This window comes from Nelumbo lutea, chromosome 2 (genome assembly GCF_056320005.1).
Source record: "Nelumbo lutea isolate HS-2025 chromosome 2, American lotus-T2T, whole genome shotgun sequence".
NCBI lineage: Eukaryota > Viridiplantae > Streptophyta > Magnoliopsida > Proteales > Nelumbonaceae > Nelumbo > Nelumbo lutea.
This window is the reverse complement of record NC_142685.1, coordinates 24,143,867-24,170,089: the sequence shown is the minus strand read 5'-3', so window position 1 is coordinate 24,170,089 and position 26,223 is coordinate 24,143,867. Positions and strand designations below refer to the sequence as shown.

At 42.0% G+C, this 26,223-nt stretch overlaps 1 protein-coding gene across 3 annotated transcripts in view; it reads right to left on the bottom strand.

Annotated features, from left to right (window-relative positions):
• The window catches only part of EMB2410 (embryo defective 2410), an 87,637-nt gene that overhangs the window by 32,993 nt on the left and 28,421 nt on the right, over positions 1–26,223 (bottom strand). For all 3 annotated transcript variants that reach the window (XM_088974098.1, XM_088974099.1, XM_088974100.1), the window contains 4 exons: positions 23,732–23,872; positions 1,559–1,621; positions 892–1,122; positions 697–780 (listed from right to left, as the gene is read on the bottom strand). In XM_088974098.1, coding sequence (XP_088830224.1) covers positions 697–780; positions 892–1,122; positions 1,559–1,621; positions 23,732–23,872 — 519 coding nt within the window. The remainder of the gene's footprint in view (positions 1–696; positions 781–891; positions 1,123–1,558; positions 1,622–23,731; positions 23,873–26,223) is intronic.

The following is a 26,223-nucleotide window of genomic DNA, read 5'->3' as shown; positions in this document are numbered from 1 at the left end:
GGACACTAAACCTACACTCAGTACAATGTTGCTTATAACAGACTCCCATTTTCCAAACTGAAGTAGAAAAAATGCTGGCATATAATGTTAATGGATAAGATGATCAGCAAATGCTATGGCTGATAGATTAGCCAAGCACGGGGAAAACAGGGAACAATTGTATTGGGCATTTCTGCAGTAAGCTCTTGTTTTTTATGTCTTGGAGAGGTCACAGCTTGTGCCTCTCCACGGGACACTTGTACCTGTTCTATAGACTTTCTAACAAAATTTTTCTTCATTTATCAAAAAAAAATGTTAATGGATAATATGCTATAAGAAAGAAAACATCCAATCAGATGCCGAGATTTGATTTTTAGTTTTTTTTCTTAGTCTCTTATTTCTTACTTCTAAGATCATTTATCTAATTGAAAATATTCATCTATAGTTGTGTCCCTGTATCCTGATTTCTAGTGGTTAAGTGCCTAATACCTCAGGATACCAAAACAGTTGGGACCTATCTGATGTACCAATGCAATATTGATTTCCAGACTGAGAGAAAAAAAAAGGTTAAAAAGGAAAAAAAAAAATAGAAGTATTAATTTCTTATGAAAACATAGCAAAACTAAGGACCAATAATATGCTTCTACAGCATAAAACCACATCTTAGTTACCACTTTCACGTGCCTGCAAGACAGATTATCTAGCTAGCAGTAGTACCTCTGGACAGACCCATGCGTTTCCGGCACCACGAATTTCACCACCATCCAATAGGCTTGCTCTAATTCCATATAAGTCAGCAACCTGAAACCCAAAATACAAAAACAAAAAGTTTGCGATTTTTATCACTTGTGATGAGAACAAATGACTGTTCACCATTTTAATATGCATGATTGGTGACTTAAATGAACTTACGCAGTTATCGGTGTTGAAAGTGAAATTGGCTGATACATAGGAAAATGGAATACGATCAAAAGCTGCCACTGCCCCAGCTTCTCTATTCTTAATCAATGCTTCAGAGGCAAAGGAAGCAGGTAACTCGGAAAGTGAGTGAGTTGTTTTTCTTGAAACCATTCCACTCCCCACAAATATAGGAGCATCCAGTGGGCCTTGACAGTTGAAGACAGCTGTTATAGACCCAGCTAACTGCAGCCAAACAAAAAGAACATTGAAGTAAAATATTAAAAAAACTATAGCTGAAAAAAAGAAGAAAACAACATAATTGTTAGTATTAAAAGGCCCAACAGGTGAAAATAAAAGAAATTAAAAAAAAAAGGACAAGAAGTTCAACAGCCAAGCTTGAATGAAAAACAAAACTGCAAAACGGGGCAGAAGGCCTTCATTTGGGGTCCAATGTAGAATCTAGAAATCTCTAACAATTGGATTCCCATAAAATATAAAAATAAAAGGCCCATCTTAAGGACAATGGTCTGTAAATTTGTTAAGTGTAAAGGCAAAAGTGTGTATCTAGCATAAGAAGCATAGACGTGTTTCTTCTGCAACATAGTAAAGCATAATGAAACTAAGTTTAATTAGAAATTAAGAATAAAATGCACAAAAAATAATAATATAATATAAATACCGGGAACAAAAGAGGCTTCATTTTGAAAGTCGTCATAAGGGCATTAACTTCAACACTGGGAACCTGAAACCAGAAGTATCAAATACAAGTTAATTGTTAGATGGAAAAGGATAATCAAACAAGATGTAAAAGACAGAATCTAATAGAAGAAACAGCTTTAATTGTCAATAAGTTATCCCAAGGTCAAATCCCCTTCAGGCAGCTAGGTTAAGCTTAAGAGCGATACCACCATCAGGGCTCATGCTTGTCACAAAGAAACCTTTTCAGCTTTCAATACATAAGCCTCTGAGAAGGGCTGTCACATCAACCATGAATATTATTCACAACTAAATAAAGGAGAAACAGTGTTCTGGGACTCATCAGTCAACTGATGTGTTTGGCACATGTTATTTCCCCCTTCATTGACTAATCAAAATTTTTTCCAAGGATGTATAAAAATAACAGAAGCAATCATTTTTTTTTTTTATCAATAACACTTTCATTAATCATCAGTAGAAAATTTACAGGAGGAAGACAAACACACTTATCTCCCAAGAGTCACTAAGAGCCTCAAAAAAGAAAGAAAAAAGAAGAAAAAGAGAAAAGAATACACTCAAGTTACAGCTTAGCCCAAAACAGTGAATCCCTTTCTGCCCCTTGTTTAGCTAAACCGTCAGCTAGGGAATTAGCCGATCTTTTAAACCAACGTGTCTTAACTTCCATCTCCCGCACCAGCCACATGAATTTCCTCCTCTCATTGTTATACTTCCATAAACCATTTTGATCTTTAGTCAGCCATCCTATCACCACCTTTGAATCCCCTTCAATTATGAGTTTCTTGATGTTCAACTCCTTAGCTTTCCGGGCCCCTTCCATAACTGCAAGGATCTCAGCTCTAAGGGAGTCACCCACTCCAATTGGGCCCGAGAACATGGTAGAGATGACCCCCTTTTCGTCCCTAAAAACACCTCCAATCCCCGATTGCCCCGGATTTCCCCTACTGCATCCATCAAAGTTTAATTTCAAGAATCCTCTAGGTGGGGAGTCCAAACCACTTTCATTACTGACTTGGTCTGTGTGCAATTTGCAATTTCACCCCACTTCCTCAACATGTCATCCACAGTGTAATCTGTGAATAGTTTCAAATATTTCAGCCACTATACCGCCCTAATATGTATGATAGCCTTCAGATCTGCTGCTCCTCTTTGGGTTTCTGAGAATATCCTGGAGTTTCTTTCCTCCCACAATGTCCAACATACTGCAGCCCTTAGCCCTCTCCACATTATCCTTCCCCTTTTTATCCGCCACCGGAAAAAGGTGGGGGAGAAAAGGCCCGGCAAGTCTGATGGGAGATTCCAACTGCGTCCAAATAAGGAGGAAGCTCAATCCCAAATTGACCTCGCAAAGTGGCAAAACACCAGTAGGTGAAAACCAATCTCCCCATCCGCTTTACATAGAACACACCACTGAGGTGACAAACAAATATTGGGTCTCTTCTTTTGGAGTAGATCACCAGTGTTAATTCTTTCCAGATAGGTTTCCCAACAAAAACTACCAACCCTAGGAGGTATTGCTCTGCACCAAACCTCACCAACAGGGAAAGGGGGGAAGGTAGGACTGGTGGACTGACTTAAGACTTTGAAGAGCGAGGCACAAGAGAAGATACCATTGGGGGTAGGTGTCCAAATTCTAGAGTCCTCCCTAGTGGGGTCTAAGACAACATTATCAAGAAGTGCAATAATGCTCGAAATACTGTCAAGGTCTGAGTCCCTCAAATCCCTTCTTAAACCCAAGTTCCACCCAATCCTAGAAGTGGAAGAGGACGGGGTGACGAAAGACAAGATCGGCTCATTTTTCAAATCAAATAGAGCATACAAAGAAGGAAATTGATCCTTTAAAGGGGCGCTCCCCACCCAGGTTTGTTCCCAAAATTTTATGGAATTACCGGAATTCAAGTCATACCTGATATTAGGGGAGAAAACTGATAGCAGGTCATGAAGTGGCTTTCCAAGGAGAGTTGCTTGTGGTCTTAGCTTTGATTCCAACGTCCCATCCATTGTCCTCCAGCCCATGTATACTTGCCACTATTTTAGCCCATAGCTTCTCCTTCTCCATAGGGAACCTCCACAACCACTTCCCCAACAGAGTCATATTCCTTCTCCTGATACTCCCAAACCCCACACCACCACAAGACTTATTCCTACACACTATCTCCCAGCTAACTCTGTGATCCCTCTTCTCCTCTCCTGGCTCCCACGGGAAATCTCTCATAAATTTCTCTAATCTATTAGTGACCTTCACTGGGATTTTAAACGCCGATAGGAAAAAGATGGGTAAGTTAGCAAGCGTGGCCTTAATTAGTGTAATTCTTCCACCGAGAGAGAGGTAATTCTTTTTACAGGATACCAGTCTTTTTTCAAACCTTTCCACCACCGGGTTCCAAAAGCTCTCTCGCATGGGATTATCACCTAATGGCAACCCTAAGTAGTTCAACGGCCACCTCGAGACTTCACACCCCAACAGTTCAGCACCCTCCCTGAGCTCTCCCTCCTCCAGGTTCACCCCCACTATACAACTTTTCCCAAGGTTAACCTTCAAGTTAGACATTTGCTCAAACAGTTGTATCACCAACTTCAAGTTCCTGATCAAGCTCACATTACCACCTTCACAAAATAGAACCGTGTCATCAGCAAACTGTAGGTGAGTGAGGGGGGTTTCCACCCTCCCAACTCTCCAGCCTCTAATGAACCGCCTATCATCTGCTCTGTGGATCAGTTTCCCCAGAACCTCCGCAATTAGAAAGAACAAGAAAGGAGACAGGGGGTCTCCTTGTCTTATACCCCTACTGGCTGGAAAGAAATCTACCACTATCCCATTCACTAGTACTGAATAATGACAACTCCTGACACAACCCATGATCCACTTGCACCATCTAGCCCCAAACCCAAATTTAGTCAAAACTCTCCTCAAGAAATCCCGGTCCATCAAGTCATAAGCCTTTTCCAAGTCCAACTCACAAACCACTCCCTTCTTCTTATCCCTCTTAAAGTTCTCCACACTCTCATTAGCAATTAAAATCTGATCAGTAATTTGTCTCCCACTCACAAAGGCTCCTTGATAGTGTGCAATGATATCGGGCAATACCTTCTTCAACCTCATAGACAACACTTTTGCAATAATCTTATACAAGCTATTAACTAGGCTAATTGGCCTAAAATCCTTCGGGTGGGATGCATCTTTCTTTTTTGGAATTGAAGCTATAAATGTAGAGTTCACACCCGGATTGACAATTCCTCTCCTAAAAAACCCCTCAAACACCCGCAAGGGATCATCTTTCACGATATCCCAACAATCCTGATAAAAAGCCATTGTGAACCCATCCAGCCCTGGAGCTTTTGTTCTATCCATAGAAAACACAGCCTCCTTGAATAGATTTGAAGTGCTCCACACAGGCCCTGGCAATCTCCTCTTGTTGTACTAACTCGACTCCATCTACTACCAATTTGGAGATAACGTTCTTCCTTCTCCTACCATCTGCTAGAGAATGGAAATACCTAGTGTTTCTATCTCCCTCTTGCAACCACTTACATCGAGATTTTTGCCTCCAACTAATTTCCTCCATTTGCAGACAATCCTCTAGCTGTCTTCTCAAATCTCTCCTGAGATCATTGTCTTCCTCTCCAAATTCTCCCCTTTCTTCTTTAGAGTCAAGGCATTCAATCTTATCCATCAAATCTCCCTTTCTTTCTTCTATCTTCCCAAACTTCATCAAGTTCCACTCCTTGATTCTTGCTTTCAAGAATTGTAGTTTCTTATGAAATCTCATCCCCTCCCAATCCACCAGTGGGTTACAGTCATGCCACCATTCCCTCACTTTGTTACTAAACCCTGGATGACGTAACCACATATTTTCAAATCTAAAGGGGGTAGGACCTCCGCACCTTCTTTCCTCCTTACATAATACTATGGGCCAGTGATCTGAGGTCACCCTTGGGAGAGCTCTAGAAGCCAAGGTTCCCCAATGTTCTTCCCAATCCAAAGAGAACAGGGATCTATCCAGTTTAGAGCAAATGAGTCTAGATTGGAGGTTTGACCATGTAAACGTCTTATGGGCTAAGGGAATCTCTTTAAGCTCAAAGGCATCCACAAAACTATTAAACTTCCTCTTGCTTTTTGTCACCCTCTGGTTAACCTTATTGGACTCCTTTGAGAATCTAATCACACTGAAATCCCCACCCATGCACCATGGCCCATCCCACAACCCTCTAACATCCGCCAGTTCCTCCCACAACTCCTCTCTCTCTCTATAGTCATTCAGTCCGTAAACATTTGTGAGCACCCATGTATAGTCATCCTCTTGCTGCTTAAACTTCAGAGACACCGAGTACTTTCCAATCAACTCCTCCAGACCTTCCACCACATCCTTCTTCCACATTTGTTACAATCCCCCCGGAAGCACCCCACGAGGGAGCAGCCACCCAGCTAATTCCCCTGGCTTTCCATACACTCCTTGCCCATTTACCATTAAACTGTATTCTCTTAGACTCTTGTAGCAGCACAAGGTCTGGGTCACACCGTTTGATTACCTCTTTTATTATCGCCTTCTTCCTTGCACTCCCAATTCCCCTCACATTCCAACTAAGAATTTGCATTCCGCTTCTTGGTGAACCCCTTGCCACTTACCACTACTTTCCCCTTTCCCCTTTCCTCCCGTCTCCCTTTACCCCGAGCCTCTTATCACCTTCTACATCTCTCTTCAATCTCTCTACTTCACTCAATCTCCTCTTCTTTATTCTGATCTTCTCCTTCCTCTTCTGTAAGTTTTCTTTCAGCACATTCAGATCTTTCAATCTGCAACCTAGCTTCCCTACAAATTCTGCTATCATGTCTTCTCTCACCGAGTCCACCAGCCCTACCCTTCCTACAGGATCCCCTCCATCTCTATCCACTCCCAATCATTGCTTTACATTATACCGCCTTCTACATCCAGATCAGCATTCCAATTAAATACAAAATCTCTTCTACAAAGAGCAGCAAAATCTTTTAGAGCTAATGACCAGTTTATAATGAAGTAACTAGCAATCAGTACACAGATCAGGGAAAGATTTCTCCATTCAAAAACTTGATGGTTCCTCCCTTTCAAATGCTCCAGAAAATAGCAGATGGAACCATAGCCCATGGACAATGTAGCTGACATGGGGAGATGTGGGGATTCTGAAGGCAGCACCTCATGTTATTTCTTCTCTAAGGAGTCATTGAACTTGGACATGGAGTTATTTAGCATGACCCCTTTGTTAATTACACATCAGTACAAGAGCTTATCAAATCAAATGAGAAAACAGAACTTTTACTACAGGTAGGGACGGCCAAGTGGAGGAGTTCTTCAAGCAGCTTGAGGAAGATGATGAAAAGGCAGAGTTGAAAGCATCAAAGCCAGGGTTGAAAGTGGAGATTCAGAGTGACAGTTTGCTTATTAAGATAGAGAGATAGGTAGGTACATTTTGAGACAAGATTTTGAGGATGATCAATTCTAAATACTTGAAGACGGTTCAATGGAAAGGAGCCAGTTCAAGAAGTAAAGTGATATCAGAGAGGGTAAATCTGTAAGGGAATAAATCTGACAAGTAATCAAGGATCCTCGCCATTCCAAACCCAGATTCCCATGCATAAGAAAGTGGAGGAACAAAGTGGAGTGGTGGAGGTTGAGGCGAGACAAATGGAGATGATTGTTGAAAGATTGAAGATCCTTAAGCAAGTCTGATTGGAAGGTTTGTTGGTCTAGATTTGGAAGAAGAGAAGTAGAAGATTGGACGGGATTCAAATGGGGGAAGGAAAGAGTTATGGGTGTTCAAAAGCTGAATGGAGGCTTGCTTCTGTTTATGTTCCATAGCAGAAAAGACGCAGAGTGGGCTCTAGAGTAGGAAGAGAGAAAGAACAGGGATTGCAATTTAAGATTAAGCTAGTGGTTTCCGGCGGCAGCAATGATTCAGAAAGGCAGAAGAAGGAAAGCAATGTGGATTGGGGTCTTGGGAATCCCACTCCATGCATGGTGTACCTTTACTTTTAAAGTAATTGGGGAATTGTGGTAAGTTCTTGAGTTTTGATGATAGAAATAGGAGGTGGGAAAAGATAGTCATGGCAGATACTGGTGGAGATAGAAAATATTTCTGCTCTCCCAAGTTTGACGGTGCTATGCTTCACAAGTGAAGATTATGAGCTGAGGGTTTTCGTTGAAGGAGAGGAGCATGCTTTTTTTAGGGCTGGAAAACGTTGAGATTGGAGAGAAGGCTAGGATGAAGAAGAGAAAGGTGTGAGGGGGCTAGAGTTTCAGTAACAGAGGCTTGAGGTGCAGGGGAGGGCAAAAGATCAGTTGGAGGATAAAGACGATGGGGAAGGAAGACAAAAGGGTAGGGAAGTAATTTCAGGAGGGGAGGAATGTTCTTCAGTGGGACACATGGAGGCTGGAGAGAAAGAAATGAATTCAAGGGATATCGAGGTGGGAAGGCCAGAGGAGGTTGTTGAAGAGTCGTTCAGGGCTTTAATGATGATGGTCTTGGAAGTGGGGTCCACCTCTTAAAGTTAAAGGTTTGGTTTAAAAATAGAGGTGTTCAATGGAACAAGTTGAGGATTTTCAAAGGAAAGAGATTCAAGGTTAATTTCCCAAGGTTTGGAAGGAGAAGGGTTCAATACAAAACTCAAAAAGGATGACTGAGGAGTCGGTTTGGAAAGTCATTAGATATTGTAAATAATCCTATCCAGTTAGGTTTGAAGTATGAGAAGAAGAAGAAGAGAAGAGAAAGAGGAGAAGAAGGGTTCGGCAATAGAGGAAAAGTCCTACCGTCTAGCTGACCCACTTTGTATTTATAATGAATAAGTTGAGTTACAAAAAGACAGTATTGTCCTTTACGAGAGATGGGACACTAACTTAAACTTGAATAAAACAAACCTTTCACTTCTAACTAGACAAACTAAAAAACCAAAATACCCCTGTACTATCGACTCTAACACTCCCCCTCAAGCTGGAGAGTATATGTCATATAGCCCCAGCTTATCACATATGTAATCTACTCTGCCACAAAACAGCCCCTTTGTAAAGAGATCTGCCCACTGGTTTCCTGAGCTCACATGAGATGTAGTTATCACTCCACTAATCACTTTTTCTCTTACAAAGTGGCAATCGACTTCAATATGCTTTGTTCTCTCATGGAAGACTAGATTGGAAGAAATGAGTACAGCAACTTGATTATCACAATATAATCTCATGGGTTTGTCAACTGAGAATCCCATTTCTTGTAGCAAATTGTTCAACCATACTAGTTCACATGTAATATGAGCCATAGCCCTGTACTCAGTTTCTACACTGCTCCTTGCCACCACTGTTTGTTTCTTGCTCTTCCAAGTTACCAAATTGCCACCAAGGAAGGTACAGTATCCTGTAGTTGATCTCCTGTCTGATACAGAACCAGCCCAATCAACATTTGCAGACCCTTCTATCTCAAGAGTTCCTCCACTTTTGTATAGTAAACGATGACCTGGAGCACCCTTCAGATACCTAACAATTCTTAGAACTGCTTCCCAATGAGGAATTCGAGGATGTTCCATAAACTGACTCACCATACTTATAACAAATGATATATCTGGTCGTGTGATAGTCAAATAGTTTAGTTTTCCCACCAACCTCCTGTACCTTCTAGGATCATCAAATTCTTCACATGCATCAACACTCAGCTTAGCATTTGGTTCCATAGGTGTCTTGGCTAGTTTAGCACCTGACAACCCTATTCTTCAAGTAGGTCAAGGACATATTTCCTTTGACATAAATTAATTCCATGCCTTGACCTTACAACTTCTATTCCTGACAAGTACTTCAACTTACCCAGACCTTTTGTGTTGAAGTGATCTTGAAGGAAGTTCTTCAACCTGTCAATCCCATTACTGTCACTCCTAGTTATAACAATATTGTCCACATACACCACTAGCAAGATTTTCCCATCTTTTGAGTCATGGTTGAACACGGAATGATCTACCCAACACTGTTTCATCCCAAAGTTCTTCATTACTTCACTAAATCTACCAAACCATGCACATGGAGATTGTTTTAGCCCATAAATTGCCTTTTTAAGTCTACAAACCTTACCATCCTCCCCCTGAGCGACAAACCCTAGTGGTTGCTCCATATATACCTCCTCAATTAGATCGCCGTGCAGGAATGCATCCTTGATGTCAAGTTGCAAGAGAGGCCAATCATACATTGCTACTAATGAAATCAATACCCGAACTGAGCCAATTTTAGCCATAGGAGAAAATGCCTCCATATAGTCCACACCATACAACTGAGAATAGCCCTTGGCCACTAACCTGGCCTTTAATCGTTCCACACTACCATCTGGAAGATACTTCATTGTGTAAACCCACTTACATCCAATAACATGCTTACCAGGAGGGAGAGTAGTAAGTTCCCACGTGTGATTGTGTTGTAAAGCAGACAATTCCTCTTCCATTGCTTGTCGTCACCCTGGAGAGGTAAAAGCTTCCTAGACAGTTTTCGGAGTGCAGACAGAGGATAGCAAGGATATAAAATAGCGATGGAAAGCATAAAGGTGAGCAACTGAAAATAATGAGAAATAGGATGAGATGTACAACTACGTTTACCTTTCCACAATGCAATAGAAAGATCAAGGTCCGAAGGAGGAGGTGCAACCATAGGATCTGTCAACGAGGACTGAATTGGAGGAGGGACCGGTGCTCTTCTGTGAGTATACATACACTTGTCGGATTGATGGCCTCTCAATAGTAACCTACACGGGAGAGGAAGGAGAAGGAACAGGGAACCACGGGGGAAGGAGAAGGGACCTCAGTACTTGAGAAAAATGGGACTGATTCAAAGAAAGTGGCATCCAAACACACAAATGACTTATGAGAGTTAGGGTTATAGCGCTTATAGCCTTTTTGAATCCTGGAGTATCCAAGGAAAATGCATTTAGTAGCATGTTGTTGAGGGCCCGGGAATAGGATCTCGTCACGAGTCGGCCCACGGGGAAAACCTCCTGTTTTCCCTTGTTCCTTCCTGCTCGTGATGAACCTATCTTGGCACCTTCGGTGATTTGTCCAAGAGATCACCAACTCTCCTGACTCACTCTTGACTGAATAATTTGATATCTCATTCAATAATGGGGTCTCCTTAAATAGGAGATTACAAGAGTCCTAATCAAAGGGAGTCTCCTTGCTGAATAGGGAGACTTCCAGTTTTATCTTGCTAAGGATAAGATAAGCTAATCCTAATCTGATAAGCTACTAACAAGATAAGATAAGCTAAGCTAATCCTAATCTGATGAGCTATTAACAAGATAAGATAAGAGATAAGAACAAGATAAGAACAAGCAAAATGAGCTAATCTAATCTAGATAAGGCTGATGTTGCCGAACTGGGTAGGATGCGCATCACTGAATCCTTGTTGCTGCTGGCGGTGGGCCTGGGGCCTGTTGCTGCCGGCGGCGATGGTACGTCTTCCCGAGGAAGGCGTCCATAACATTACTCCCCTCCTGGACTACGAGCTTGTCCTCAAGCTCGAAAGCTAGATATGTGGCTTGGAACTCTGCCAATGGGATCCATGTGGCTTCTATTGGTGGTAGATCACACCATTCCACCAAGACTTCAAGGATTCCACGATTAAAACGAGAGCGGGTGACAGTTTTAGGCTGGGGGACCAGTTTGCCATCTTTCAAGGGTGGCAGGGAGGGAACTTGGTTCGGGGGAACACCGGTAAATGGTTTTAGCAAGGAGATGTGGAAGACATCATGAATTCAGCTAGTCTCTGGCAATTCCAGCTGGTAGGCCACACTGCCAATCCGTCGCAGAACCTTGTAGGGCCCATAGTACTTAGGGGCCAGCTTCGGGGCAGCCTTGTGGCGCAAGGAGCGCTGCCGGAAGGGCTGGAGCTTCAACCAAACAAATTGTCCTAGATCGAACGACAGTTCCCGATGGTGCTTATCATAGTGGAGCTTCATGCGGAGCTGGGCCTGCTGTAAGCGAATGCAGACGTCGGCGAGGAGTGCGTCGCGGTCCTGTAAGGAGTGATCGATTGCGTCCAAGCGAGTAGATCCAGGCTCGTAGGACAGCAAGCGGGGAGGATCCCTGCCGTAAACGACGCGAAAGGGAGTCATGCCGAGGGAGGAATGGTAGGTTGTGTTGTAGCAGTACTCGGCCCAAGGAAGCCATTCCAACCACCGTCGAGGTTGATCGCCTAAGAAACAGCGGAGATACATCTCTATAGTGCGGTTAACCACTTCTGTCTGACCGTCGGTTTGTGGCCGGTAAGCTGATGAGTAGGCCAGGGTGGTGCCGTGTAGTCGAAATAACTCTTTTCAGAAGGCACTAGTGAAGATCGGGTCTCTATCGCTGACGATGGATTCCGGCAACCCATGTAAGCGAAAGATATGTGTAAAGAAGGGGAGGGAAACCGAAGTGGCACTGTACGGGTGTGATAGAGAAATGAAGTGCACGTATTTAGAGAAGCGGTCGACTACCACAAAGAGAACTGATTTGCCCCCTACCTTGGGAAGTCCCTCAATGAAGTCCATGGAGATGTCGGCCCAGATCTGCGATGGGATGGAAAGGGGCTGAAGGAGGCCTGCCGGGTGTAGGTTTTCCCATTTGTATTGTTGGCATGTGGAGCAATTCTGGACAAAATCTCGAATAGAAGTCTTCATACCTCGCCAATGGAAATCAGTCCGGACGCGGTATAGTGTTTTTTGAATGCCCTCGTGGGTGGAGTTATGGATGCCGGTGATGATGGTGGGAATCAACGGGCAGTCTGCTAGAAGATGGACTCGTCCCTTATACAGTACCAACCCGTCGTGAAGTGACCAATCGGGGTCGGATGTGCCAATCTGGATCTTCTGCAGTAAGAGCGACCATTCTGGGGACTGTGGTGCTGCCTTCTTAATGTCGTCAAACAGAGAGATCCGAGATTGGGAAATGCTACATAGAACCATCATGTCTTCTTCTCGCCTAGACAAGGCATCAGCTGCGCGATTAGAGGATCCCGCTTTATATTCCACCCGGAAGTCAAACCCGAGCAGTTTGCTAAACTATGCTGCTGAGGGGATGTGGTGAGACGCTGCTCTAACAGGTATTTGAGGCTGTAATGATCAGTTTTGACGATGAACGACCGCCCCCACAAATACAACCTCCAGTGCTGGATGGCTCGGGCAAGGCCGATTAGTTCGCGCTCATAGGCTGGAAGCTTCAGATGCCGGTCAGCCAATCTGCGGCTGAAGAAGGTGATCGGGTGCCCTTGCTGCTGTAGTACGGCCCCGATACCCACTCCGGAAGCATCGCACTCGACTGTAAATTCGAGGGCAAAATTAGGTAATTGCAGGACAGGGGTTGAAGACAGTGCATTTCGCAGTGACAGAAAAGCTTCATCAGCTGCGTCGTCCCACCGAAAGGAGTTTCTCTTCAATAGGTTGGTTAACGAGGCTGCCAACACTCCATAGTTCTGTACAAATTTGCGGTAGTAACCCGTTAAACCGAGGAACCCGCATAAGGCCTTGGCGGATTGAGGTTTGGGCCATTCTGTTATAGCCTGAATCTTGGAACTATCAACTGTTACACCATGCCCATGGATGATGTGGCCGAGGTAAAGAACCTGTCGCTCCCCGAAGGAGCACTTGGACCGTTTCAGGAATAAGCTGTGTTGGCGTAGGAGTACGAAAACGGTCCTCAGATGGTGGACATGCTCTACCCATGATTTGCTGTAAACGAGGATATCATCAAAGAAAACTAAAACAAATTTGCGCAGATGGGGCTAGAATACCTTGTTCATTAGTGACTGAAATGTAGATGGTGCATTGGAGAGTCCGAATGGCATGACTAAAAATTCGAAGTGGCCATGGTGGGTGCGAAAAGCAGTTTGCTTCACGTCACCGGGAGCCATGCGAACTTGGAAATATCCGGACATGAGGTCCAACTTAGAGAAATACTAGGCACCATGCAACTTGTCCAGCAGTTCGTCAACAACGGGAATAGGGAACTTATCTTTGAACGTCCGGTCATTGAGTTCTCTATAGTCAACACAGAACCTCCACGTTCCATCCTGCTTCGCCACCAACAGAACCGGTGAAGAGAAGGGGGAGTGACTTTTGCGTATGATCCCTTGGTTTAGCATCGCTGTACATTGTTTTTCTATCTCATCCTTCTGTAAGTGAGGGTAGCGATAAGGCCTGACAACGACTGGTGCTGAACCCGCCACCAAAGGAATACGATGGTCGCAAGCTCGGAAAGGGGGAAGGCCCTTCGGTTCCTGGAACAGATCTGAAAACTCGGCGAGAAGTTTTTCCATGGCTGTTGGTTCTGTCTGGAGTGCATGAACCTGCGGTGTCTTTTCTTTAACCCTGCAACCGTGCCATGAAACTTGCTTGCCATTCAGATGGAAGGTCATGGTGAGTGCGCTGAAGTCCCACAAAATAAGGCCTAGGGTAATTAACCATTTGACACCAAGAACAATATCGAACCCATCCAATGAGAGTACAAATAGATCAACAAGAATTAGTTCAGAATTGACCTGTACTGGGACGTCCTTACAAATCCCTGGACTGTGAACTTTTTCACCATTTGCGACGGCTACCTGTAGTCGCGGCTGGAGTTCCATTAGTAGTTTTAATTGCAGGGCTGCATGTTCACTTATGAAGTTGTGTGTGCTCCCTAAATCGACGAGAATGCGCACCGGCTGACCTGCGATCTGTGCCTGTAACTGCATGGTCTGAGAGGTTTTAATACCGGTGATCGCATGGAGAGAGATCTCTGGTTCGAATATGACGGGTTCCCCTTCCTCCTCCTCTTGCTCATCTATGAGAAGGCAAAAAAGCCTCTTACATCTATGTCCTGCCGAGTAGAGGTCATCACAGTTGAAACATTGACCTCTCGCTCGGCGCTCTGCCATTTCTGCCCTGGTCAAGCGCTTGATGGGAGGAGTGACCATGTTACTGCCTGTACTTGTCACTACTCTAGAGGTGGTGGTCGTGGGAGGCTTCATTTCCCGGCTGGTAGCAGAAGAGGGGGTCGTTGTTGCTGGTCTTGGGGGTACCCACGAGTTCGGTGGACGACCCACATTAAAGATTCCGCGGCTGAACTGCAGCTTGCGCTCAAATGCGCGGGCTAAGTTCATGGCTGTGACCAAATTTGGGGGATTCTGCATCTCGACATCCACTCGCAGGGGTTCTGCTAACCCTACTGTGAACATATCGACCTGCTGGTCTGGTCGCACGGAGGATGCCCTCGCGAGGAGGGTTTGGAACTGTCGCTGGTATTCAGCAACTGTTCCGGTCTGTTTAAGGTTAATTAGCTCGCCCAGTGGGTTGTTGGTCAATGGGGGTTCGAACCGAAGAAGGCAATAGGATTTAAACTGGGGCCAACTGAGCCCGGGTTCTTCTTGCTCTAACCGATAAAACCAAAGTTGTGCTTCTTATATTAAATGAAAGGCGGCTAGGCTTACCTTGTCCTGGTCATTTGTCAGTTGATTCCGAAAGAACTGCTCACAGCGATACAGCCAGCCTAGGGGGTCTCCGTTGCCGTTGTACGATGGGAACTCTAGCCTGCTGTACTTGGGGATGATGGTTGCTCCATGGCCGACGGACTGCTGTTCGCCGAAAGACTCTGGCAGATCTGGCCGGCGGTCGTTAGATGATGTCCCTCCGTCAGAGTTCCTTTCCCTGCTGGAAAGAAACATCTCCATTAGTCGTCGCAGTTCTCGCACTTCACCTTTGATCTCACGAACTTCGGAGCTGATCTCCACAAGTTGGTGCTCGAGGTCGTGGACCCTGGAAGGTAGCTGTTCCAGATCTCCCATGACGCCTTGCTCTGATACCAAGTTGTTGAGGGCCCAGGAATAGGATCTCATCACGGGTCGGCCCACGGGGAAAACCTCCTGTTTTCCCTTGTTCCTTCTTGCTCGTGATGAACCTATCTTGGCACCTTCGGTGATTTGTCCAAAAGATCACCAACTCTCCTAACTCACTCTTGACTGAATAATTTGATATCTCATTCAATAATGGGATCTCCTTAAATAAGAGATTACAAGAGTCCTAATCAAAGGGAGTCTCCTTGCTGAATAGGGAGACTTCCAGTTTTATCTTGCTAAGGATAAGATAAGCTAATCCTAATCTGATAAGCTACTAACAAGATAAGATAAGCTAAGCTAATCCTAATCTGATAAGCTATTAACAAGATAAGATAAGAGATAAGAACAATAAGATAAGAACAAGCAAAATGAGCTAATCTAATCTAGTTAAGGTTGTTGTTGCCGAACTGGGTAGGATGAGAATCATTGAATCTTTGCTGCTGTTGGCGGTGGGCCCGGGGCCTGTTGCTGCCGGCGGCGATGGTACGTCTTCCCGAGGAAGGCGTCCATAACACATGTGCATTTAACTTGTTTAAACCAAGCCCCAAATTTTGAACAAAACAAACACACCCAAAGACTCTCGGGATAAGAGGAAACGAAGACAAAGTGGGAAACAAAACTGAGAAAGGGGATTGACTTCCAAGTATAGACATGCGCATCCGATTGATGAGGAAACATGATGTTAGGACAGCATCACTCCAAAAACGCTTTGGAACATTCATATTAAGCATAATGGACAGGGCAGTTTCAAGTAGATGTTGGTTTTTTCGTTCAACCATACCATTCTGTTGTGGGGTATAGGAACAAGAAGTTTGATGAATTATCCCATGGTGCTATAAGTATTGCTAAAATGGTGTTGAGGTGTACTCTTTTGCATTATCGGAGCGAAGAATTTTAATATGAACTCCAAATTGGGTACGTATTTCAGCATAAAATTTTTGAAAAATAGAGAACTATTCACTACGATCTTTCATAAGATAGAGCCATGCCATCCTTGAAAAGTCATCAACAAAAATTACAAAATACTTATAACCATTGTATGACATTACTTTATTTGGACCCCAAACATCAGAATGAACTAAAGAAAAATGACTCAAGACACGACTATCAGCTCTTTGACTAAAAGATACTATATGGTGTTTCCCAAGCTGACACGACTCACAATCCAACGATGAAAGATGACTTAAGGACGGAACCAGCAACTTTAGAGCCTTGAGAGATGGATGACCAAGTCTACAGTGCCATTGGAGAGGTATAAGAAACGAATGAAATGCTACCGGCGGGCCACCACCATTAAGGTAATACAATCCACCTACCTCATGCCCTCCACCAATCTTCATCCCCATCTTTAGATCCTAAAACACACAGGAAGATGTATAAAAAGTTATAGAACAATTAAGTGACTTGGTTAATCTACTAACAGACATAAGGTTAAACGGGAACTTGGAAACATATAAAACATATGATAAAGATAAGGAGGTTAGCAAGGGTAACTGTTTCAGATGTGTAAGACTGAGAAAGTGAAGAAAATTCATTTGGAGTCCCATATGATCCAAGGCTCTAGAGTCAATGATCCAGTGTGAAGGTTTGGAAGCCAAGCAAGCCATACCTGAATGGGCAAGAATAGTTGTGTTCTGCTAAGAGGATGTCTGAAGGAACTTCTCATATACCTCACGTGGTACACTCACCATCTCCTTTCCAAATGCACCAATAGATGTGGAGGGAGTTTGATCAGTTTGTTGATTTTCACTAACTGTACCACTGCCACTAGTCACAACATGGTTAGCCTAAGTGTTGGGTGGACCATGAAAATCATAGCAAAAATTAACAGTGTTCCTCTCTATTCACAGTATGTGCATTTTCTAGGTGCATTACTTCTTCATCTACCACGACCTCCCCCTGACTCCTGACCTCCGTTGTGGCCACCAAAACGATTAAACATAAGACCACCTCGGTTTCCTAGAAACCCACGACCACCACCTCTATTTCTACGACCTCCCCCTCTAGTCACCACAAAACCAGATCTGTCCGAGAGAAAAGAAGACTCTATAGACTCAATAGATATCCTCTGAAGACGGGCAAACACTTCTTCAAGCGAGGGAAGAGCATACCCCCCAAGTATTTGTGCTCGAACAAGTTCATACTCAGCCTTCAAACCCACTAGGAACTTTGTCACATCAGGTTTCTCTCGTTGTTATTGCTGAACCTGAACATCCAGTGTCAGAGGATGATATACATTAAGCTCATTTCGGATATTTCTCATGCTTGCATAGTATTCCTCCAAGCGTTGGTTACCTTGCTTCAGATTAAAGTACTCTTGGTACAGTTGATATATCCTAGTAGTATTATTTTGGCCAGAGTAAAGTTTCTTAGCACGGTCCCAGGTTTCTTTAGCTATATCTAGGAAAATAAAATTCATACTGATTTTGGGTCCCATGCTATTCCACAACCATGTCATGATTTGTGCATCCTCCTGTCCCCAATCACTAAACCCTAGAGAATCAGAGGGGGGGGTTCCTCTCTCACATGTTTTACCTTTTTCTTGGCTTTTAAAAACACCTCCACAAATTTGGCCCACAGCACATAATTCTCACCATTCAAATTAATAGATGTCCTTTGAACACTTAGGAAGACTATGGGCGATGGGAAAAGAAAAAAAAAATGGTTTCTTATTGCTCTAATACCATGTAAATAATCCTATTCAGTTCAGGTTTGAAGTATGAGAAGAAGAAGAAGAAGAAGAAGAAGAAGAAGAAGAAGAAGAAGAAGGGTTCGGCAGTAGAGGAAAAGTGTTACCCTCTAGCCGGCCCACTTTGTATTTATAATGAATAAGTTGAGTTACAAAAAGACAGTATTGTCCCTTACAAGTGATGGGGCACATAACTTAAACTTGAATAAAACAGACCTTTCACTTCTAACTAGATAAACCAAAAGACCAGAATACCCCTGTGCTGTCGACTATAACAGATATGATAGTGCAGGGAAGAAAAAAAAGTGCTCTTGAAGCTAGAGATCACTCGAAGCAGTGGTGATAAGTACCAAAGCTCTATGTAGAGAACAGAGATAATTAGCTTGTGGCCCCACTAGTCTGTTCGTCTTTTATTTTTTTTAATGTTATTGGCGGCAGGGGTATTCCTATCACTGTAACCTTTGATTTCTTGTTTAGTATAAATAGCAACAAATGGGGCAGCAGAACAAATTAGATTTCTGCACCCTTCTCTCTCTCTCTCTCTCTCTCTCCTTCCTCTTCCTCTGTTTCTTGCAATTTTTTTTGAGAAAGGCAAATTGATAGTATTCTGTATTAATATCAAAATGAGGTCCTTTGTACAATGAGTGACTGTACATAACAACCATTAGGAACCCCCAAAAAAGTCCACTCTCAAAAAAAAGAAAAGTTTTCACTTCTCAATACATTATGGACAGACAACCAGCTCTTCAAAAAACCTACTGCTCCATTGATTACTACTGTCTCTGAAGTCATCTTCTGTTCAAAAATTCTGCAATTTTTTTCCCAGCCAGATGGCCCACAAAACTGCAGCTGGAATTGAAGACTAGCATATCTTCCCCGTTTTAGACATACCCTGAATTGGCCAACCTTCTAACAGGGCCTTCACGGATCCTGGAGCACACCAGTTTAAATTTACAGTATTAATGAAGTGGTTCCAAATTGAAGCACTGAAACTACAGTGCAGAAATAGGTGGCTCGATGTCTCCATCTCTTGATTGTAGAGAGCACAGAGCATGTCAGGGACATTAAACCCCTTCTTCATCAACACGGCTTTAGTCAGGCATTTGTACAAAGCAGCCACCCACAGGAAGAAATTTACTTTAGAAGGGCCTGCTGCTTCCCAAATTAATTTGCTCAGAAAGGGCTCTCTTGCCTCTGCCTCTCCTACAAGGGTCCAAGTAGAAGGGCTTGACAGAGAATTCTCCAGAGCTTGCCCATTTCCAGCATCTTCTTGCAGATTCAGCTGCTCATTCTGAAGGATTTCAAAAAGATGGGTCACCGGATCCAGCTCCCAACCATTGAAACCTCTCCTGAAGGAGGGTATCCAAGTGATAATATTATTCTCCACCACAAAAGAGTCTGCCACTAAAGCTGACTTGTCTGTAGCCGCAGCAAAGAGGGTCAGGAAAACATCTTTTGCAAGAAGTCAGATTTCTCTGTGATTATTGTCAACTTGGTATCAGAGCCAAGTCTAAAGATTGATTAGGGTTCTCATGTAGGCCTTGTCCAGCCAGCTACATGAGAACTATTTAGGGCTGGAGTTTTCAGTTCTTTCTTGCCTGATTCTTGGAGGTCATTGGAGATTGCTGAAGGTGCCCAAGGTGAGAGAGATTTGCCCAGTGGCCAGGAACAGTCAGAGAAACAGGTCGGTTTGTATTCTAGGGCTTAAATCAGTGGTTGGAAGTGGTACTCAGACTTTTCTGGGTAAGTTTCACATTCTTTTTCAGACCAACAGCTATTAGAAGTGTTTTTGAGTCCTCTGGAGAGAGCGGTTATCAGTTTCAGGTTTTCTCCAAGGCTGATTGTAGGGTTTCAGCATGAAAGAGATCAGATAAGGGCTGTAACCTTCTATTCATCTCCTTACTCTTCTCTTTGGGATTCCAGGAGAAGCTTGTGAACTGTTTCTGTTGTGGAGATTCAGAACAGCTCCTGACAGAACTGATTTGTGAGAAAGGGCGAGTAAATTTGTGCTGTTTTTCACTATCCTATGTTTTCTTTGGGGTATATTCAGCATGAAAACTATGACTCTAAATCCTATGGAGAAGGATCTGTGGGGGCAGGAAGTGTTGTTGACAGCAACTTTTCAGATTACAACTGTGAAATTTCATGGAACAAATTATTTAGAGTGGACTCAATTGGCTATGATGGCCATTGGTGGAAGAGGAAAGTTGGGATATGTGACAGGAGACATTAAAAAAAAAAAAAAAAAAAAAAAAAGCAAAGGAGGATCTATCTCATGCTAAGTGGATTCAAGAAAATTATCTTGTCATGACTTGGTTATGTAACTCCATACAGCCCCATATTAGCAGGAACTACCTTTGAGCAAAGACAGCTAAAGAAATTCAGGATAATATGAAAGAAACCTATTCTCAGCCCCTTAATGTTGCAAAAGAATATGAGCTGAAAAGTGAGGAAAACAACCTTAAGCAGGGGAAGAAATCTTTTTCTGTTTATTTCTCCACCCTAAAATCATTATGGCACGAGCTAGATCACTTGGAAACAATCAAATGGGAAAGCCAAAAAGATGCAGCAACATACAGGAAGCTAACTGAGACAAATAGGGTGTTTGAGCTTCTTACCGGATTAATTTCAGATTATGATATTGTGAGACAACAATTTCTTACTAGGGATAGTATCACCCTATCTCAGGCTTACTCCATGATACACAGTGAGGAGAGTACAAGGAAGGTTATGCTTCAAATTCCACCTATAGAATCAGCTTTAGCTGCTATGAAGCCAAAGATTGGAGGAAATAAGGAAAAGTGAAGGAGGAGAAGAGATAGGTGTTTTGTGATTACTATAAGAAACCAAAACACACTAGGGATACTTGTTGGAAGCTTCACCCTCAACTTATTCCAGCAAAGCCAAAAATAAGAAAGGGAATGCCAACACAGCCGTGACTACAGAGGCTCCATCCACATCCAACACAAGATCCAGTCCTCTTGATGCCTTGGCTGTAGTCAGAACTGCCTTGAATCAGTTGAAGAATGATTTTGGTATTACTGGACAGCCCCAATCAGTTACTGTTCCTCCTACTCCCACTTACTGCTTTTGCTCACTCAGGTACAAAGGCTACTGCCTAGCATGCCTCTGCCCCAAGTAACACTAGTCTTTTTTGGATTATAAATTTAGGTGAATCTGATCATATGACTACTTTGTCTTCCTTCTTTTCTTCCTATTGCCTGTCCTTTGGTATAAACAAAGTATCTATTGTTAATGGCTCTCTTGTCCCTATTTCTGGCAAGGGAGACATCAGAATCTCTGATGCCATTTCTTCATCCTTAGTTCTGCATGTTCCTAATCTAAGTACTAATATACTTTCAGTCAGTAGTATCACTAAAAATCAGAATTGTTCAGTAACATTTTTCCCTGATCATTGTGTTTTCCAAGATCTAGCGACAAGGTGATTGGGACTGGTCGTGAGACGAATGGGATCTATTTGCTTGAACATCCACCTGGGAGAAATAAAGAAGTTGGGAAGTCTTATGTGTCATAGTCTATGAGTCAGATTATGCTTTGGCATAACTGATTGGGTCATTTGTCTTTTGGGTCTTTAAAGAGTCTTTTTCTTGCTTTGTTTGAGTCAATCCAACTGTCCAATTTGAAGTGTGAGAGTTGTGAATTGGCAAAGCATTGTAAATCAACTTATTCATTGAGTAGTGAAAGAAGTATTATTCCTTTTGAAATTGTGCATACTGACATTTAGGGACCATACCACATTATTGCTATGGGAGGGTACAAATACTTTCTGTTATTTGTTGATGACTACTCTCGGTTTTCATGAGTTTACTTTATGCACTCTCGAGATGAAATTCCTACTTTGACCCATGCTTTTCATCAAATGGTTCTACCCATTTTAGAACTACGATAAAAAAATCTCAGATTTAATAATGCCAAGGAGTATTTTGCAAAGCCCTTGGCCTCATATCTTCTTAAGCATGGGGTTATCCATCAGAGCAGTGGTTTTTTAATCTAACTGTAAATCTCTGATAGACAATCCTTTTTATTCTGATCTGAACTGTCACCGTGATCTATTGTTTTTATGCATGGATGTAAGGAAGCTGATTCAAGGAAGATCTTTTGATTTTTGTTGGGTGCCTCGCTCTGCTAATGGGGTGTTACATAAGCTAGCTATCCATGGTTTGTCTTCTTAGAGCTGTTTCGCTGAAGCTATGCCTAGATGGTTGGCGGACTCTGTGGTGTTTGATCAAGTTAGTAAAGAACCTTAGTTTTGGCGGTAGTTGTTGTGTGCGTCTCTTCTCTTTTCTGTTTTTTTCTGGTTATGTTTCTCTTCCTTGTTTGTTGCGGGTGTGTTGTCGTTTCTTTTCCTGTGTCACAAGTTTAGGTCTGTGAGTGTCTTGCTTTTGCCTTTTGTTGTATCTGTTTCTATTGTTCTCTTGTTTCTGAATGAATCGCTCTTTTCACCCAAAAAAAAAAAAAAACATTTCTTGCGCCAGTCTTCAAGATCCTATCAGGCTATTAGCTTCCTCTACGGAAGGGAAAATGAAGAGATATTTGCCTCTGTCCATCCTTCTGATCCTCACCCCCAAAGCCACTTTCCAAAAGTCACCGTCCACCTCTGCAGTTCGCTGATTGAGAGTCTGGTCACTATTTCCCCCACCAGATCAGCTTCCAAATACTTCACCTATGCATTTCTCCCTTTCCATCTGGAACCAAGTAGAAACATTTGCTTCCCACACCCCACTTTTAATCTGGCCTATCTGTCAGTTGTCCACTTCTACAGTTTTTGCCTTCTCCATATAGGAGCTTCTCTCTCCACTTCTCTTATCCCCACCTTTCTCAGTATCACGTTTTCAGTATAACCACCAGCAAACCTGTTTCCCCAATTCTAAACCATGAATTTCGATAAGTATATTTCAGATAGCAAGGAAAAAAATGGGAAGATTGGTGTAGATCAAGGATTTCGTTGCAATAGATGCAGAGTTGGGGCGGCAAAGAGTTTGGTAGACAAGCTTTTGAAGCATTTGAAAGGAGAAAGAGGGAGAAGAATCTAAAGAAGGGTTCAGTAGGGAAAGGAGGAGAGGCATGGAACGAGAAAGGAGACGGGCAGGAAGAGGTGTTTGAAGGAGATGATCAAGGTGTGGACAAGTTGGCAAAGGTCTTCATGCATTGGTCCGTGAGTCTGTGGTTCCAGAACTATTAGGAAGAAGATTAATTTTTCGGGAAGAGATTTGGAGTCTGTTTTTCTTTTCCTCTTGTTCGATGTAATTTTGTTGTGATTGGGTATTTCTGGTGTTGTCTCAACACCCTCTAATGATTGTATTCAGTTTTTATTTAAATGATTTCTTTTCTTTCTACTTTTCAAAAAAAAAAAAAAAAAGCAAAAGGCTATCAATCTAATATGTTAACTGTAGTACAAACTGGATATAAATTTGACTTGGTAGGCATGGAATAAAATCCTTCCATAGCTTCAAGCACATAGTATCTTAATGTCATGATGTATGATAAGTAACTGTCATTTTTTATGGGCATTAGTTTGTTCTGATTCAAGTATGGAAAATGTTCCCCCCAAATCTAAGAGCATGCAGATATCAAAGATTATGACCTGGCACATCAGATGGAACTCCCCATATTCAGGATTAATACCAAAATCTCCAGAAGCTTCTAAAGGAACATTGCCAAACCAGCCACTTGCATTGTGCAAAAATATTCGTTGACCCCGAAAACATAAACTTGCTGCCATGTCCTGCATGTACGCAACCACATACAAATATTATTAGTGCTTCCAAACAGGCCATCAAGTAGTTTTAGAGTTCATACTTTTTTATAGAGAAAGCATCAACCATTCTCTAAAAGCAATCATCATGTACAGTTCTGAGCACAATCCTGAAGACTTGCATGGAAGTGGAAATACCAACTTAAGATATAGAATAATAATTGTGTAGGCCACTTAAACAGGGAACGCACAACTATGCAGATGGTGGATTTATGTAAATAGATAATAAGAATGAATTCTAAAATGAAAAATAGAAACTATTGGGAAATTTTCAATATAGGATTTGCTAGTTGGGTCATCTTCCACATGGCAATGTTAAAATAAAACCATGAACTGTTAATATTACTCATGGAAAAAAATCAATATAAAGTGTATTCTAGGGTTGATGCATGTGGATTTAGGGATGAAGACATTGATTCAAAGGTACTACAATTTAGTACACAGTTCAGATCAATCACATTGACCGTCCATATGGCTCATTTAGGGGATTTTCCCACTTGACTTGACTAAAAATTTTTTCTACACAGAACATGAGTGATAAGATCTAGCATGAGTGATAATTCAAAGAAAACAAATGTTAGTTCAACAATATAGCTTAAAAGTCATGGTAAGAGCTTAAGCCATTGGATCCAATGAGATTTTCCTTTTCGTTGATAATAACAAATATATTATGTATAATTATAGAAAGACGTACAACAGGAATATAACAAGGGATCCACCTTTGCATATTGAACTCTTCATATAAGTGCCACAAAAACATAAAAAAAAGGATGAAATAAATTACTGCCTTGCTAGTACTGCCATATGAACAACTTTTGTCATTATTGCAAAGATTTAGGTTAATGTATTCACTACATAATGACTACCCCGTACTAAATCCGGAGGCATTATTCGGACTTTATCGACACCTATTATCATTTTTTTTATCAATCACCTATTACCATTATGTTAGGCTTTTTTTTTATAGGTAAAAAACGAAAATTTCATTAAAATAAAAGAAAATACAAGAAGGTGACGAGTCATCACTCATTACAATCAAGAATGTAGGACCCAAACTCAATACACATTTTTCCAGATTAAAACCTGAATTTCCAGCACTTCCCCTAAATTTTCCCCCAGATCCCTTCTATCAATATGTCTAAACTCTGGATCCATAACCCAAACAGCAATCGACTTGCTTACAGCAGCCACAATCCTATTCATGTTATAGATTTTGGCTTCAAAAATTCTTCTATTCCTCTCCTTCCACAAGTTCCAACATATTGCAAAGGGTATGCAGCTCCAAAACACCTTAGGATTTTTTATATATAGGTTTTTTTATTTAAGAGATGAAATCAGGTTTTTGTTGTAAAAAATAACCCACTTTATTGAATTCACCATTTATCTATTACATATAATTTGAATTCCTTAATTTTAAAAATTAAAACAAGTTTGTAATTGATAAGCTATTTAATTTAAAAGAATGGGACCCACACCATTGAAAGTCTTTACAATGAGTCCTTTATTTGAATGAGGAAATTAAAATAGAAAGATTAACATGGATCCTACATCTTTTGAAGTGTGTACTTTTATTGATAGGCAGCCACATGTCTGAAGTTAGCTTTTTTTTTTTGAGAGTGGGTAAACACATGTCTGACGAACAAAGCTTCTATTTGAGAGTGGAAAGAACCACTCTCTGAATACTCTTTCTTAAGAATATATGTCACTTATCTGAAGTAGAAACCCTCTAGGCTCCCACATTTCTGAGGTTAGCGTTTTTTTTTTTTTTTTTTTTTTTTCTGAGAGTGGGTAAACACGTCTGAGGAACAAGGCTTCTATTTCAGAGTGGAAAGAACCACTCTCTGAATACTCTTTCTTAAGAATATAGGGTGTCACTTATCTGAAGTAGAAGCCCTCTAGGCTCTAGTCTGAGGGCTTTCCTTTAATATATATACTAGATAATGACCCCCCATATGGTCACTAATTTGACTATTTTGTTTGACATCCATTATCTATACTGTAAATTTAGGTTAGATTCTCATTTGATTGTTTTTAGTAAAGGATTTTTTTGATAGATAGGTTTCTTGTTTGATTTAAGAGATTAAATCAGGTTTTATTAGTAATTTATAACCCAGTTTCTCTATAAGAATGGGTCCCACAAGACCTGTTCATGGACCAGGCTCAGGTTTAGCTTTTGCCAAATTTAAATGGGCCCAGCCTGAAGCTCGACCCATGAACAGATTTAGGTCCACACTATTTATTATTTCGTTCGAGATACCCTACTTGTGCTTATGTGCTAAATTTGATTTGGGTTTCTTATTTCATTTAATAAATTAAATCAG